At 37.2% G+C, this 18,250-nt stretch overlaps 2 protein-coding genes across 2 annotated transcripts in view; both read right to left on the bottom strand.

Annotated features, from left to right (window-relative positions):
• The window catches only part of sptbn5 (spectrin, beta, non-erythrocytic 5), a gene marked incomplete at both ends in the record, with an annotated part of 28,063 nt that extends 23,796 nt beyond the window's left edge, over positions 1-4,267 (bottom strand). Inside the window, 5 exons of the mRNA XM_079854133.1 lie at positions 1,427-1,655; positions 1,744-1,901; positions 1,978-2,094; positions 2,246-2,413; positions 4,145-4,267. Of these exons, the coding sequence (XP_079710259.1) occupies positions 1,427-1,655; positions 1,744-1,901; positions 1,978-2,094; positions 2,246-2,413; positions 4,145-4,267 (795 nt within the window). The remainder of the gene's footprint in view (positions 1-1,426; positions 1,656-1,743; positions 1,902-1,977; positions 2,095-2,245; positions 2,414-4,144) is intronic.
• A 1,844-nt stretch (positions 4,268-6,111) lies between these two features.
• ehd4 (EH-domain containing 4) lies at positions 6,112-17,926 on the bottom strand. The gene is made up of 6 exons (XM_079853729.1): positions 17,450-17,926; positions 15,879-16,055; positions 13,725-13,822; positions 10,518-10,930; positions 8,602-8,766; positions 6,112-7,687 (listed from the first exon to the last, which is right to left on the bottom strand). Exons 1-6 carry the CDS (start codon positions 17,677-17,679, stop codon positions 7,130-7,132), a joined length of 1,641 nt encoding a protein of 546 aa, XP_079709855.1. The 5' UTR covers positions 17,680-17,926; the 3' UTR covers positions 6,112-7,129.
• Between the last annotated feature and the right edge of the window lie 324 nt (positions 17,927-18,250).

The raw sequence follows: 18,250 nt of genomic DNA on the forward strand, positions 1-18,250 counted from the left end.
TGAAAGAGCCACTGAAAGCCATTGTCATCTGTTATCCCAACCGTGTCACACCTGAGAGCTGGCAGTCTTACCATAAAATGAACACAGAGTCTTGACATCTCAGAGCCTGGCTGGGCTTATCTTTGTCCCATCCATCCATCTGACGAGATCTGTCTGTCATTGTTTAATACGCTTTTGTGACAGCTAACACTACTCCACAGCTGTGACCCAGTCAACACATACCAGTATTTCTATTCACACGTGGACATAGTGGTGAGTGAAAGTGTCGTACTGCACAGACAGGACAGGACACTTCACGCCCCTGTTTTTCTCCATGTGTATCCTGCTGGCATGTTAATGGCATCACCTGACCTCTGAGCTCATCTTTGCTGGGTCAACTCCTGTTTGTCAAAGAATATCTCAGGACGACTTCCTCCATATTGTCAACATTATCCGAAAATCTGTTTCTAGACAATGCAATGCAGGCAACTAACTCTCTTGTTTAGCAGAATTTACAGCCCAGAGTTACTCTGATCTGATTAAGACCAGGGCTCCTCCTTTTGACCCACAGTCAAATCCACTAATCCTAAAGAATCTCTGAGATTAGAGTCCTCATTCAACACTCCAGTAACTGCAGTTCATACTTTCTCAAACAGAGGGTGCCAGTGCTTAACATTTCCCCAAAAGCTTTGTGTAAATGTGTGTGGAAGGACATGCTCATGTGATATTCCCTTGTCCCAGTGGACCAAAGAAAAGTGTATATCTTTGTAAATAATTGCATCTATTCAAAGCCAAGCCTTAGGGAATAAATCTTGTATCACTAATAACTATTTTGACCTCAATGCAGGTTGTATAACTTGCTTTTACTATTATTTTAAGTAAGTTGCAAATATAGATATGTCTTGGGTCCCTCCTTCAGTATAAGTTTATGGGATTTTTTGGCCTGTATTTCCACAAGGTGAATGTCATAAGCTTGATTGCTTATAAAGCGATATTTGGGGTATCAATAATGTCCTTTTCTCATTCGACATTGTTTGTGATAAGGCGAATTGGAAGAATTGTAAATTCCATATCTATTTTCTAAATGCATTTTCTAATTAATGTTATTGATTTTATTATACACAACGGTGTAATGACAGCTCTCTGATGACATATGGTGAACTTCTCCAATCATTTTGTTCACACAAACCTGTCCCTTTCTTACAATGGACTGCAAGCTCACATTCAGATCTACCTACATCCAATCAACAACCATTGAGTAGAACCAAGTCCCTGTCCTACATTTTTGTCTTCTCGATAACCCATTTCACTCTAATGCACATCAAAACATGCACTACTCGCTACTTCCGTTACGTCGTGACTAAGTACCAAAGTATGAGCAATAGTGATAGTGATGCTTTTCATAGCATTTTACATTTCTTTGAAATACATGTGTTTGCAAACTAACCTTAGCAATCCTCTTCTGGATTGTTTGGCCCTGCTTCATTTTGGAGAAGTAGTGGTAGTACAGAGATACATAAGTCATGATAGACTTCTCATCGGGATGGGGAACCATGACATCTTCAACATCCAGGAGCTGCATTATGCCAAACTCGTCCTCTGCCAGAGTGAAAGCATGGGTGAGGCTCCTCTTTGGATCATCCTGGCGTAGTCGGTTGTAATCAAAAAGATCAGGCCTGGAACAATGTTATCATTAAATCATGAGACTGAATTTGTGGAAAGGGAACATGAAATACTGATACTGCTATCCACTCCGAATACTACCGATGGGCGTGAATCAGAGCATTGAAGGCCAGTCCATCTCTCCAGCTGCTTGAGAAGTCTTGCACATTAACATTGGTGTAACCGGCGGTCTTCCGCTGACACCAGATCAATAGAGCGTCTTTGGCTGAGCGTCGTGCAGCACTGGCATCACCACCAGCCTGAAACCAAAACAGAATGTAAAACAGAGTAACAAACACACCTTTTGCTATTAAGAGTCCACTCTAAAGGCCTTACCTCAACAATATTGATGGCTCCAATCTGGAAGCGGAGAATGATGATCCAAATTAGCCCCAGGATCAGGGTTCTGTCTCCATCCACAACATTTTCTGGACCAATCAAATCTACGCGGATCTATAGGAAGATGAGAAGAGAGAAAAAGGATAACCTACGATTACAAAGTACATCTCTTATAGGTGTTTATCCACAGTTTACTTTCAAGGTTACTTTGTGAAAACAGTGTGTTTTAAAAGATTTATATTTGTATTGAACTTCTTCAGTGTACCTTGGTTTTAAGGAAGGCAATGGCAATGCTGTTGTTTTCCAGACAGTGAACTCTTAGGGTGCGTCGACTGGGAGTGGGCAGTTTCTCCCCCGAGATGAGCTCCAAAAGTCGCACGAGATGCACACCAGTTCTTAGCTCAGTAAATACATCAGTCAAGTCAACCTTTTCCTTTAAAGTGCATGCACATTAAAAGAGAATTACACACATTTTCCACCACACCCAAATAATCATTAAGTGGAAAGACAATAAATGTAAACAAGTAAGGTTGCAGACAATGACGGTGAAATCCTTTAATCCGACAATTGCATTTTTTTTTAATGCATCATAGGCAGTTTTAAACAAGTTTTGAAATGAAATTAGCTGCTGGCTTTGTCTTAACATTGTGCTTGGCTAATTGCCACTGTATTCCACTATGACTTGACTCACTCAAACTCCTCTCAGTAAAGCCGTCTTGCTCTCAGCTTTCAAGCAAGAGCCTTGCAACCACTCCCTAATCCATGTGTTGTGGGAATCTGATGTCTCTGAACAGATCTGCTTACTGCCTCCAATAGGCTCTGTTTAGGGAATGAACTGAGGGAGCTTAGAGCACACCCTGCTCCTCTGGTAGGTCCTCTGAGATGTAGTTCATCACTCAAGAACAATGATAAATATATAAAACAAATCTGCTTGCAATTTTTACATATTATTTTTTGTTGTTGCAACTTTCATAATTGCTTTTACAAGCAAGAGCGATGATATCAGCTAACTGCTAACATATAACTGACTGTCGACTGGTAAAATAAGTGCTGTGTGTTTGGGTGGAGTATATTTTCTCTGTAAGTAATATTTGGCTATTTTTAATTATCTGCATGACCTTTTATAATAAACATGTTATGAACAGTGTCGTTTGATACAGAACAATACACAGGAGTAAATGAGGAAGGGGAAAGGGAAAGGGAAACGTTTAAAACATGTCATTCTTTCAGACAGCTGCCTGTATAAGCTATTAATATATTTGTGTGTCGTTGTAGCACCACTTGTCTTTTTTACATCTTCCTGCTGTTTATTATGCAAGTTAAGTTGGTTCACACAACAATGGCAACAAGTATGAACGGAGGTAATATGTAACCACTTTTAAACATAACACTCAAAGGGAGACATCCAGTGGAAATATCTGGTATAAAAAAACATGTGATTACAGTCAAGGTGGTACTATTTCCTTCCTCAATCCAATATTGGTGGTGTTGATGTAAGACTGCATTACAAGGTGAATTATCTGTGCTTTTCCCTCCCCTGTGCTGATCTGTCACAAAAGGTTTGTGTAACAATGTATAACAATTAACTGAGTTTTCATCTATGCGTACCTGCCACTTGCTTTCATTATTGTTATTAAACTCAATCTGAGATCTGTGTATTTATGAAAAACCAGTGGTCTGACTTGTTTAAATACTATCCACTTACCATGAGACAAGAACATGAAGTATGGTAATGCAATGAACAATGATTAAAATAATTATGACCTTAACTGGGTTCAAGGGTTCACATCTAGAGGTAATCATGCTGGAGTGAGCACATTACATCATAAACTACAGTAAGTCACAGGACTGGAGTCAGGATTACTAACATTATATTACACAGATATCACCAGAATTATCGCAATATCTAGTTGTGAATCACGAATGTTTATGTAAAGATATTGCTGAATCATCAACAGATATCTGACTAAACTAGGGTTGATTAATTATACATTTATAGATAGCTAACTAGCCATACTGTAGCTAGATAATTACTATTAGAAAAGTGTGAATCATTGAAAATAAGCTTCAGTCTGAGTGTTGGTGCTTTGTTGTGTCACTGGCTGTAGATGTTGCCTGAGCTAACATTGAGGTTCAGGAAGGTGTTGGGAGGACCTGTTCATACCCCATTCTTTGAAAAGACACTGTTCATCCATTTTGTGTAGGTCTTCTTCTGCACCGTCATCCGCTGCTCCTGAAGCTCTCGGAATCGGCCATCAGACTCCTCTCCATCTCCTTGTTTAGACATCTCTTGACTGTGTCAGTCCCTGATAACATCCATTGAAAAATGATTGTAAATGTTTCAAGGATCTCACATTTCTGCTTCACCTCATGTCCTGCAACAGAGCTTGTTCATTTACAATAAATAGCTGCCCAAGATGGGCTTAAACATTAAGCCATACACATGACTGGTGAGGCCTTTGCATTTGGGATTTTTTTAGATCTTTTGGGAAGATATATTATATATTATATATATCTTGGGTCATATTCAGCACTTATGTATATATATACTTTGTGTATTAATGCAGAAGTGAATGTATCAGGGCAATCGTATATCTCTTGCTGACAGAGTAATTATGTATGGACTTTACAAACACATTTTAAAGCATCATAAAAATACCTAGCATTTCCAAATCAGGTCATATCACTGTATTGGTCATCAAATAAATACTTTGAATATATATGGCCATCAAGGATTACATATACTTAGTAAACTGGCAAACATTTCATTTCTTTTTTTTTTTTCTTCAGATGTTATACTGTATAGCATCATCTTAGTAGTATCTTAATACTGTTATCAGTGCTATTATACCTATATAAAAAACTATATTATTTTATATCCGCATTTACAATTACATTTTGACATTTGTTTAATATAGTTTAAAATATATATCTGCAATTATACTGTAATATTACATATTTTTAGCAAACAATTCAAAATAAAAAAAGGTAGATTCATGATAGCCATGTTGTCATTTGTATATCCCAAAACTTATAAAAAACATGCTAAAAATTACGACATATTTTGTCAGTTAGTTTATGATGCACAGCATACAATAAACTGAATTCACTTACCCTTCTCAAGGTTTGTTTTAAACAAAGATAATTAGATATTCATCATGGCAAAAATGGATGATTTGAGAGTAATCCGATCTGATCAGTATTGAGGAAATGAACTGAACTTTGATGCTGTTGTAATGAACTGAAAGGGAGGGTAATTCTCACTCACCTAGCAATGTGCTACTTTGGGGGTAAAGGTTGCAGTCATATTCACTATTTCAAGCAATTCAGCAGCACACACCTCTCTACATGCCAATCCATGAACAGTCATGCCAATGCTATTCTAATTGATTCAGGGTTGAAAGATTTAGTACACATTCCAGATTTCAAATTTCAAAATAAAGTGAAACAATTTTAATTTGAAATAGAAACATTTATTACATTCCCTTTTTTAAAAGGGTGTATAATATAAAATCTTTTTTTTTTTTTTTTTTACAATCAATTACACATTAACAGATGGATGGAGGTTATATATATGCCACAGGCCCATTAAAGTAAAGGCAACACCATCAAACACCTATATAAATGTACTTAATTGTCCCAAAAACATGAAAAGAATTTCTGTAATCACTTTTTACAGTAATCTTAATTTCAAACATGATCTTTCATGTTCACAAGCCACAAGAGTTGAACTCATGACAAATAATTACAGTCTAGTTCATGTAATCCACCTCTGAGCTGACAGAAACCATCTACGTATATTAATTAAAATGTACATATAATTATTGTAACAGTGTTTAACATACACATTACTTTCATCAGTATTAATATATATACAGCATAGTGGAGTTTTCATGATGAAAACTGATTTCATTATACAACAGAAGTTCTTTTGCACCTCAGAAATATAAACACTATTTACTTTGAAGTTTTTTCTGTCATTGTATACATTGTTAATATTTTTAATATATATATATATATATATATATATATATATATATATATAGAAGGCATAAATAGACTTGGCAGTCTGAATGCCAATCTCTCTCAAAAAAAATGAAATTGTAGAATAGTTTATAAGAATTATTTTTTAAATGTAGTTGTTTAATTTCTTTAAATGCTTGCTGCTATAAACTATTATAATTCTTCACTAACTAGTCAGTGTCAGACAAATATTATAGACAAAAAACTTTGGCAAAACTCAGTGCTGTTCAGTATAATGCTGTTATTAATGTGTAAATGTATTATTTATTTATTACATATGTCATGTAATTCAATAAATCAAAATATCTAACATGAAAAATATCTAACATCCCAGCATGAGAAAAGAGTGTATGTAGTAATTTTCTATTAAAAAGTTACATCTAAAATATTAATAATGAGCCTAATTTTAATTGCACCATGAAAGACTGAATACTGTTTCAATTTCCCCACATCAGTCTATTTCAGGATTCAGGATCATTGTCAAGTTCATACGAAAAGTGTGCATTCAAAGAAAAGGTTGATATAAAAAAGAAACTGTAAAACTATATTGTGCTGCAAAATTAATTGAATAACTAGGTAACATCTGTGGATATTCACACTGTGTCAGAATGAGTGAGATGAATGGATACTTCTGTCAGTGCCTCTGTGACAGTTTGTCATGTATAGGAAGATTATTTTTAGCTGCTGTTATGCACAATTTACAACTAACATTTTTATTTCAAATGAAATGTAATATAACATCTTGAAAGCACTGTATAAAATGTTCTACAACCACACTGCCATCTATTTTCACAATCTGCAAGTACATGGTGAAATCACATAAAATTTAGAGGTAACCATATAATTCTGAGGGCTGTAATTTAAATTTGTATGCCGTGTCTTTCAAAAATATTAATATATTTGTTCTTTAACTCTGAGTTAAAGAAATTGCATTCCAAATTACCCAATCTTAGGCATATGAAAGTCACAGAAGTCTGTCTAATTTTGACCATCAACAGCACTGTTGAATACAAAAGATGGCTTAACCAATAAAACTTCATCCCTTCAATTAAGTTTTTAAGGCTTCAATTTTCAAAGGCCATTTTGTGCTAGCAGCTGGCTGATGAAAATACATATATGAAGGTGCTCAATCCTCCTGATGGTTGTACAAGATGTCTGCGGTGGGGTCCTTCCTGTGAGACGGAGGCACTAGATGATTTGGTAGCTCTGCAGGGAGCTCAAATCCCTCAAGTTTGACCCTAATAAGGTGCTGAGCGAGAGCAAATTCTTCATCATCCAGCATCCCGTCCTTATCACAGTCTGCCAGCTTCCAGATCTTTCCCAGTACGGTGTTGGGCAGGCGAGAACTCATCATCTCCTTCTTGGCATTGATGCCAGTTACCTTCCCATTGACAGGCATCAATGTGTAGAAGATTTCATCGTAGCGATGTTTGTCGCGACTTACGATCCAGTCCTCAGTATCAGCCCCTGCACTGATACCCTCACCGTAGCCATGGCCAAAAGGCCCGTCGGACGAGTCTTCAAAGGCTCCACCCATTACCATCTGAGACGGCTGTTTGCTTTCTTCCTCTCGGATCATGTTCATCAGGCTTGAGATCTTGGTGGACAACATTCTGTCCACAGATTCAATCAACTTCAGTTTCAAAGAGGGAAACTTGCTGAAGTCGTAGTGTTGCAGTTGCTCCTACATTAGTAGATGTGAGTGACAGAGGGAGACATTTAATGTCAAATTAATATAGCATTAACAGATAACACACTGGGTTATAGGAATATATTGGTTTCATTATTCATTTACATTTTTAATAATGTGTGTTTAAAGATCATGACAGAGACACAGATTTATAAAGTAAGGCCTACAAAATTATGCATCCAAGTCCTGAAGTGCTTAGTTCAGTGATATGATGTCTAATTCTGGAATGAATCAATGTCGCCAGTTGGGGCTCTATTTAGAGCGTGGCCTTTATCTTTCAAGTGCTGCCTGGAAGCTGTCTGGTCGGAAAGTTTATTGTTAGTACATGTGTTAGTCAATAATCAGCGAATGTTATTATAGTTAATGACTGCTGTCTTTTCATATTAAATAAAATTATGCATCCCTGGGGTGTGTAAGACCGAATGTGAGATGCGTGCCTGTAAATCTCTGGAAAATTATGTGAAACTGCATTACAGTGCTTGACTGGCATCTTATTTTCACATATATTTCAATGCAATTTCTCATGTGGGGCTAGTGTCTACTGAGATTCATGCTGGCTAAACATCTTCAGGCAGGACTTGAAGAAAGTGAAAGTACGGACTCTTCCTGCTCTACAGGCAATAGCAGGGCTGGGACTCAAGCCCCCTCAGGGACTCAAATATTGTGCTAAAACGCTGAACAAAACAAACATTCCTCAGATCTACAGCCTGGAATCCATCATACATCTCCACTAATTAACATAATTTAATAACCAGCAGTTGGTGGAAATTGCATGCATGCAAGAACAGATAAAAAATGCTGATTAGCTCGCATCCTGGTTAGTTTTGTTTACTTTGTAAACATATGTAGACGCTATAATATAACATCTAATATTTACCCATGTTCCATGGACACAGGCCAGGTCTTACCTGCATTTTAATGACATTAGGGAAATCTCCAGGTGAGATGTGGTGCTCCCTCTGCAGTATCTGATAGATCTCAGGCAGGTGGGTAATCAGCTCCTCCTTTTTCTTCTCTTTCCCAAACAAGGAGGGCATTTCTTTCTTTAAGTAGCTGATGATATAAGCATGCACCTATAAAACACACAGCAGATTACAGTCAGTAAGTTCATAAAGAGGTATGGTGTGAACAATGGTGCGTAGCAAGTCAGCCCTGGGCCCATATGCAAAAAAAATAATTTACGGGCCCCCTAAGCTGAATTATAATAAAATAAGAAATAATAGAATTTCTTATTCTATTATAATAAATTACACTGACCTAATATTTAATCACTACAAGTGAGATGCGTTTTTGCAAACTATAGTCAAACTATTTAAAGCAAAACCTAATTAATGACATAAAACTTCAAATAAAAAAAAGTGAAAAATAAATAAATGTTACATCCTTATGAAAGTAATCTAAGAGTCGAAATGCAATCACAAAGATTGAAGTTTCGTTAAAAAGCAGAGGATTAATATCAGTGATGGGGTTTGGGGGAAGTCTATAGTACTATAGACATTTTTTCTCACATGACATCCACCTCCTGTTACTCTAGGATGGTTGCATAATCAAACACCATCTCTGTGTTTACACCTTGGAAGTACCCTTGCCAAAGGAACATTCAAAAGCATCTGTGTTTATACAAACTTTTTTCCTCAATATAGAGGAAGTACACCACAAGAGATCTAAATTAAGGTTGGGCTTTTTCCTTTTATGCTATGTTTATTCCTCTTAAGGATGATTGGCGGCTCGAGGAGGACAGGAAAGGCGTAAACATGACGAGTGGCAAGACTTAGTGGGGTGGAGAGGTTAGGAAAAATAAGGGCTGTGCTCTCTTTGAGCACATTACACACATTCCTTTGTACCACGGAAAGGGACTTTTCTGGGCTTTTCCAGGAGATGGAGAAGGCATTTAACTGCCTCACATGGCTTTACCATTACAGGAAGGCATGCACAGGGCTACAGGATTCCTGTTTGCTGAACGTGTTTGGAAAATATTGCGGAAGAGATAAGACACACTTTCTGTCATGGTTCCATGAGTGAATTGTTTATACCGTCCAGATTTAAGTGCACGACGCAACCAGGTTGTGTTGCTTGGGGCTCATGTGGCACAATGTGTAAGTTCGAACAGTGCAGTCAGCCAAAAACAATAGTGGTTGAACTAAGGTCAAACACAAGACAAAATAACAGACAATGAGCAGCGACGCTGGAAAGTTTCAGCGTGGGTTTTACAAGCAGCAAGGTTTAAATACATTAACACTAAATATATGTATGCCGGCACTATGCCTATACTTTTCTTCTGCACTGGAAGCTCCTGTCACAAGACAAATTCCTTATGTGTGTAAACATACTTGGCAATAAAGCTCATTCTGATTAATATAAAATAAGTCAAAATAATATATAATGTACATTTTAGGGTTCCCATTCTTTGATGAACACCAGATTCAAGGACTTTTTAAAGCACCTTTTATTTTATATCAATCACAATAAAGACAGACATCCCACCGTGCAAAAACTATATATTCAGGACACTCATGGGCCTTCTGGGAGAGGTGGGATGTTGGTAAAGACAATAAAGAAGGGATAATCTGGACAGTAACAAAGACCTCTCAAATGGAGGGAGGTTACATGTTAGGGTTCGGGTTAGTAGAATAAGTTGACATGTATTTACTTATAGTCTGTAGAACGTCTGTTGGGGGACCATCACAATAAAGTGTTAGCAGCATATATTAAGCAGACAGTACTAATACTCTGATGAGACAATAATAAAAATGGCGCTAACCAATTTTAAAAACATCAAAATGCATTTCTGTGTAGACTACTACATACTACTTAGACAACCTACCTTAGCAAGACGAGCTCTTTTGATGAGGTCATTCAGCTTACGCAGGGCAGCGTTGCGAGGCAAACCCTGGATGTCTCTGAAGAGATCTTGTGTTTCAGCTTCAAACAGACGTCGATTTTCCGCATTTTGGAGAGGTTTGGCCCAAAAAGAGCCGAGATAGACCCTCACCACCTCTGGAGTATTGATCACCTTCCCCAGCGACCACATCAGTGCACCATAAACACGCATCAGCTGCTGAGTGTCCACTTGGTCGGCCTTGTTCAATACCACACGGATTTTGTCATCCTGCCCACGGAAAGCTTTGATCGCTTCAGAAAACTCATCAGATATGTCCAGCTTATGGGCGTCAAAGAGAAGAATGATACGGTCCACTCGCTCTCCAAACCAGCGCAGAACCTCAGAGAAATCGTAGCCTGTAGTGGAAAAATATCAATGGAACAGAATAAGAATTGAAATACTGTATACTTCATTAGTCCACAGGTACACATTAGTTACACACCACAGTGACGCACAAATACAGTAGTAAAACAATAGTATAAAATAACATAATACTAAAACATATGGTATAACAAAGGAATTCCTAAACTTTTTTTCAGCCGATCCCTTTGACCTAAAATATTAACTTGAAGAACCCCCTTGAGATTTTAAGCTAATATCTTAATAATTTAACAGCACATTCACATGTTCATGGTTCTCTGATATTGGTTAATGGTCACATGACAAGCAGGTAAACAAGTAAAACACTTAATATTTTAGTGTCAAATTTTAATTGTTTTAATTTTTTAAATATTTATTTATTTATTTATTTTAATTGATATTTTTATGATTTAATTAATTATTCACTTTTCATCAACTCACAAGCCCCAGTTTGGGAAATCCAGACATAATATATATTAAGAAAAAATATGCATAATAATCAAATAAAAATAATATAATATATAACAAATAAACCTTCTAAAATAAATAAATAAAAATAAAATACTAAGATCTAAGACCAAAATTCATATTTAAAACACTCATGTCACCTCTGATACACAGATCATTCTAAATTTTAATGTCGACACATGCATTTTCTGTAAAGCTGCTATGAAACAATATGTATTGTGAAAAGCGCTGTACAAATAAATGTGAATTGAACTGAACTGAACTGAATTATGGAAACATTACACACACACACAAATTCATTTGAAATTGATAATTCACAACTGTACATTTTTTTGTTAAACTGCCCTTCATGCATAAATAATGGTTACACCTTTCTTTCTGTAGCTGGAAGAAACAGGACGAGAGAAGGGTGTAACGATAAGTTTTCAGGTCACAGACCTGGCATGACCATGAGAATCTCATAGAGACAGGGACACCATATCAGCCTTCATTCACATGTAGCTCATTATAAGCAAGTGCATGTGTTGATCAATTCATTTTAAACAATGAGATCCAACTTATCCAACCACCCAATGGTCATGAGGAAATTACGCTGCTCCAACAACAATGGCATGGATTACACATCACAATAAAATTTTTTACAAAACGTTCTGCCAAGATTTTACAAAGGAGGAGCTCAGTGCTTACTCTTAGAGTGTGGGAACCATCAATGGTATTCCATGTAAGGCAACTGAGTACAGAAGAAGAAAAGGCTCTCCCTCACCCTAAATCTTTTTTTTTTAAATAAACATCAAGATTTTAGGTTAAGATTTATATAAATGTGATAAAGGGGATGTCTATTGGGTCCTATAATTTACCATTACTTATTTATTTCATATTTTTCCATTTTTAATAACTTTTTGACAAACAGTTAAAACTGAGCGCATAATGACCAACAATAAACAGTTTAAAATTGAAGAAAAATGATATGGTTGTACTGCATAAGTCACACCAGAAGTCGTCAACTTACCAGCATTATTCGCCATAATAATTAAAACACTTCTATAACGAGCAGGCTAATTACAAATATGTTGCCCCTCATTTGAAAATCTAAAGAATGCAATAAGTATCACAATTTAAAGCAGCCACAACACAAATGTCTGGCAGTAAAAAATTCTGTTATTTTCAAATTTTGTAGAAAATTCATAGTCGTATTAAAAATCAAATATGATTGATGCACAAGGCCGATGGTGCATCGTGAGATGTGTCAGAGATGCTAACGTAAGAGGAATGCAACCTCAGCTGAGCGGCGCTAAAGCAAGAACAGATGTGGAACGCCCATGTGTCTTATCCCTCATGGCCGAAGTTGCGTCCGTACATTTGTGCTGTTCTGCGACTCCGCCACCAGGCCTAATCTACAGTTTGCAGACCCTCTTGCGCCATACTGTACCTCTGCTGTAGTGCATTTTCATAGATAAAGATTATACAGCATAACAGACATATCCCACAACTGTTAAAAATTGCTTGGCCACTTCTCAGTAGTGCTCTGCCTTTTTAGTTAAAATATAAAAAACTATGTGAAAACAAAGCATGCTTGTTTTGTTTATTAATGATCCTGTAACACATAAACACTGGTTACATACTGAGGTGCCAGAATGCTGATGTAAACCCAGAAGTGTGTTTGGCAAGCTCAATTCATGCTTGCAAAAAGAGGAAAAAAGAAAGTGAAAAATGCTGACATCATAACACCACACACTCATCAGGGTTTCCAGTGTATCTGCTAGTGTCATGTAATGGGAGACAGGGACGGAAACAACAGAGGAAATTTACAAAGAAACAGGCCAGATCTGGTGGTGACTAAAATGAAAATTAATGACTAAAGCATTATGATTGTTCCTTATTCTGGGAAAACGAGCTTCAGTCCTCTAGGGAGTGAACCAGTCTGTCTGTTGTAATGCATATATTTTCAATGAGAAATAGTGACAGACAGACAGACTTCAGAATGAACAATCCAGCCAGCTAAACAGCGCAGTTCATGCTGTGTTGGTCATGTGACATTATCTTTCCTCGACTACCAAGATTTACCTAAACAAATGGCTATTCTCTAATAAACATCTTTGGAGGAGCACTTGAGAAAACTGTCAAGAGAAGAAATGGGGTGCATTTGATGGTGTACATTTTGTCATTTGTTATCCTATTGCATTGTGTGTGGCCACGTGACCAAGTCTGTGCATAACTCCCGGCCTTTGTTTATAACACAATACAGAATGGATTGGCTCTAAGACACTATAAAGACCAGAATGAACATCCTGCTGCTGTACAGTAGGTATTGCAGGCACTGACCTCTGCTTATGCGCTGCTTCTCACCAGACAAGATCCCCGGTGTGTCAATGATGCTAATGCTCTGCAGAACTTGGTTGGGCATTTGAGAGCAGATGAACCTATCGAGACAGATGGAGAGAGTTCATCACCTCATCTTATCACTGGAAATGCTGGTAGTATCACTACATTTGTCAGTTGACTAATTTGATCTGAGTCATGGGAAACAGCTGAGATGCATTTTCTTTCAAAATTATTTCAAAGATACAAGAATCAGGCCTGACACGTTTAAATGGGATACTCTAGCAGTGATAAACAGAGTATATAAAAATACAAAATAATTCAAGTTGGTCTCACTCTTTGTGCTGACTAACAGAAAGCTGCTTGAAAGTGATTTCTGTGTGAGCTGTTATTCATACATTGCTACACTATTGACAATGGACCTTTTTTAGTTTAGCTGAAATATTGCTAATATGACCACATATTAACAGAGACAAACTTTATGAATTTTTTTTTTAGAAATGAAACCTAAAAAAATAAGACCTTGCATGCATCCATCAAGAACACAATGCTGTCACTGCTTTTAAACATGTTGACTGAGGTGAAGGAGCTAAAGGAGAGTGGTAAACTATTCCACAACCTTGGGGCAACTTTTAGAAGAACAAAAAACAGACATTCAACAAATGAATAATATATTTACTAAATGTAACTAAAACTATTATTTCATATTATATCTCCATGTTGAGGGAATATTATGGTGATGTTAAGATTGCAATATTGTCTCAAGTGAGTTCGAGGATCTGTCTTTTTTTTTAAAACAAAACCTAAGAGGAAATTGCAACATCTGTGATCAAACATCACCTGTCAGCTGCAAAGCAGAAGGACATGTTGAGAAATAGAGGAAGAGGCATTCAAATAGGTTTCATTTTTCAAGAAAATGACATGCATTTTTATTCAAAAAGCCAGTAGATAAAATGTGTTAGAGAGAATGAGAGAAAGAAACTGCTGTGCCTAAACGTGCCATCACATGACGCACAACGAGATCCACAGGAAACGAAGTGCATTGTTTTGAGGTTCCTCTGGAGGAGAGGAGATGTTCTTTGTCAAGTGTGCCTTTGACCTCTATAGTGGTCACTGTCAAAGAAGTACTTACCCATTTCCCCTCCACATAAGTATCCAGCAAACAGGGGGGAAAATCCTTTGTCTAACTGTCTAGGTACTAAAATTAAACATTAAAACTTGTGGTAGCTCATGCAGCAGCTTTGGTTACCTAAAAGGAGAAGTGGACTTTTCACAGTATTTGAGACACTTTGTATGTTGAAAATATTTGCCTGTAATATGGGATGAAAGGAAGAAATGAATGAGCGACAGAATGTGTTGTGGAGAGAAACATGTAAACCTAATGGAATGGAAGTGATATGCAAAACTACAAAGCAATGTGACATAATGTGTATTTAACATGAATGCATTTTCTTTTTATAATTATACTGTAAACCTTGAACTGCACTTGTACCATAACAGACATATTTCCTATGCTATGCCACTGCCAAAGCAAGATAATAGAAAATCCTTGTTTTGGCAACGACCCGGGCAAGAGGGACATTCGTTACAGAATGTAGCGAGCAAGAATATGTGCCCACGTTCTAGATTTTCCAGCCAGATGACATGATGTCTAACAACCATTCTCTTGGCTTAAGCTTGACAGAACATCTCATGAACACTGGAATATGGTGCTATCAATTTATTCAGCCCCATCTTTCTACAGGGTTAGTTTGCCCAGAAATGGGTAAACAGAAGCATGCTTGCTTCTTCGTCAAGCAAGTACAGTTGAATAAAAACCTAAATTAAATCTGTTCATAACATAAAGTGACTGTGCCTCTTCAGAAGTCTTGGATTAAACTGCTTGATTCAAATACTTTTACAATCTCTTTATGAACTTTTTGAAGTGTCAAAATTGAATTGGAATCAACATTCAATGGAGGGACAGAAATATCTTCATTTGTGTTTCAAACATAAATGACAGCTTCATGTCATTCCAAAATCCATAAGACTAAGTAATTGATGGCAATTTTCATTTTTGGATAAACTATCCCTTTAATAAGCCATATTAAATAATACTACAGTTGCAAACTTTGAAACTGAAATCTAAAAAGTAGCGATTGAGCACTTGATATTTACCTGTTTAAGAAGGCGTTTCCAAATGCATTGAGCTTGCGGAAAGGTTTCTTGGGGTCCACAACCAAAGCATTTCCCGGAACAACCCCCTCATTCTCATTGTACATCACAGCTATGAATCCATCTGTCGTTGGTTCAGGGCCAATTCGCATCCCTGGAAAATCCTGCTCCAGAAGATACCTGCAAGAGAGAGAGGTTAAGTATTAACAAACCACTTCTTTGTTGACTGGAGCGGCAGAATCAATGTGACAGCACATGCTGACAACAAAATGTCACGGTTGGGTGAGAGTAAATGAATGGAATAATTTACAGTCCTACCTTTAGGTTGAGACAGAATGCAATAAAATATAGTCAATGAAATCAAAGCTGATCAAGGATCAAAGCTAAACAGTGGCACATAACCATTGGATGATGGCTAGAATGTGAAAACAGACCTATCCATCAGTCTCACTCTTCCTGTAACTTCCTAGCCAAACCATAGATTCCTACCACATCCTGGCAGAGGATGAGAAAGTGTCAAAGGTTTCCAAGCAAAGAAACACACACATGGCTTGTCATTAAATTGAACATAAATCAAACTGCATTCATTGTTAAATATGGCTAAATGTCTCCTTAGTGCACGTTTGTAATGTAATGGAAGAACTTTTAGCAAAAGCATGACTGAAAACTGTTTTACAAGTGGAGAGGTGAAAAAAATAATACAAACACAATTTGTATTGGCTTTTCATACTCACATATACAAGCAAGAACTTATAGTATACTTCGTATAGCGACTTCATTACTCTTTAGACTGGAATGTGGTGCTTAAACAGCCTTAAACATCCATAATTTCCAACTATGACCTAATGTTTCAGATTATGAACGGCTGAGCTGGTAATAAGCCAGTTCTAGTTTGAGAGGATTTCAACACGACTCACAGAGCTATTGGATTTTCTTATTTATTCAGAGACTCCCTGTCTAGCACAGGATCCGATTAGATCCAGCACAGACATCAAAGCTGGATGATATTGACCAACAGCGAAAAAAGTCAATAAGAAGAATAATGATGCTTTTATGAGTTGTTTGCATACTCTCCAGCCTTCTGCTTCTCTTCACAGATGAATGGACTATGTGAGCTGGCATAAGCTGTTATACACCCAGGGTTTGCAGCCTGTTGCAGCAACCACAAAGAGCTGACTGTACTGAACTTAACACGTGTACATGCTGTTCTATTAGTAATTAAATATAAATAAATCCTAAGTCACAATAAATATAGTTGTGTCTAATAATATTATAAAGCCATTCTTGGCTTCCAAGACATTACTATTCGATTACACCTTATTTTACGCTTGTCCTTGTTACAGTGTAATTAAACATTAACTACTAAAACAACATGCACTTACTATAGGGTTAGTATTGGGGTTTGGTTTAGTTGCATGTTTACTGTTATTAGCCTACTATAGTAAAGTGTAAGATGCGTAACCACCCAGGACACTAAAATAGAGTGTTATCTACTATTCATTCATTCACTGGCAGAACTAAGCGTTTTGCTGAAGAGCTGACTTTCTAACAAATCTCTCAAAGCAATGCGTTACCTTATAAAAGTGGTCTTCCCTGTGGAATACTGTCCCACCAGGAGGACCATGGGCTTGCTCTGGAAGTCCGCCTGCTCCAGCGCCGGTGAGTGGAAGTCATGGAAGAGGTAAGTCTCCTCCAAAGGCAGCAGTTTCTTAGCATAAAGACTCTGAAGTCCTTCAGTCACTGTTTGAAACATGTCGCCCTCCTTGTTCCTTCCACCCTGCTCCTTATTTACCCAAGTGAACATGTTACCGTTCCTCTTTGAGCTCTCTTTTATACGTGATGCAAGCTTAGTTCCCTTTTTTTATACTGGAGGAATTTAAAACGGTTCCAGTTTTTTGCGTTTATTTGTTTCAGGAGTAACACTAGCCCGTCTACTGGCCTCAGCGAGTAGTGTCCAGCTGTGACTGTGTCTGTCGTCGTGACCTCACCTGTATCCTTTTATGTGACGCTCTTTCTCCCGACTCTAGGTTTGAATATTCATTAGCTACACTGACGCACTGGTTTCTCCCGCTGTTGAGGGCGGGTTGTTAGGGTGGAGTTGAGTTAGGGCGTAGTGAATCTGTAGGCACTGGCACTGCTGACTGCTAGCTCTTTTCGGTGAAAACGAGCAGGGCTGAAACCAAGTTGCTGACATGGGGAAAATCAAAACCCACTAGATAAATTTGAGAAATGAAATGCTTTCTCGCAGTCATTTCGCAGTAGTAGGCTACATAACATAATTTAAATAAATAATTTGACAAAACTTTAAAAAAGCATTTTAAAACAAAGCAGATAAATATTACTAGTGTATCTGTTTTGAATAAATCCCGATTATG

The sequence above is a fragment of the Squalius cephalus genome (assembly GCF_949319135.1).
Source record: "Squalius cephalus genome assembly, chromosome: 20".
Classification (NCBI taxonomy): Eukaryota; Metazoa; Chordata; class Actinopteri; order Cypriniformes; family Leuciscidae; genus Squalius; species Squalius cephalus.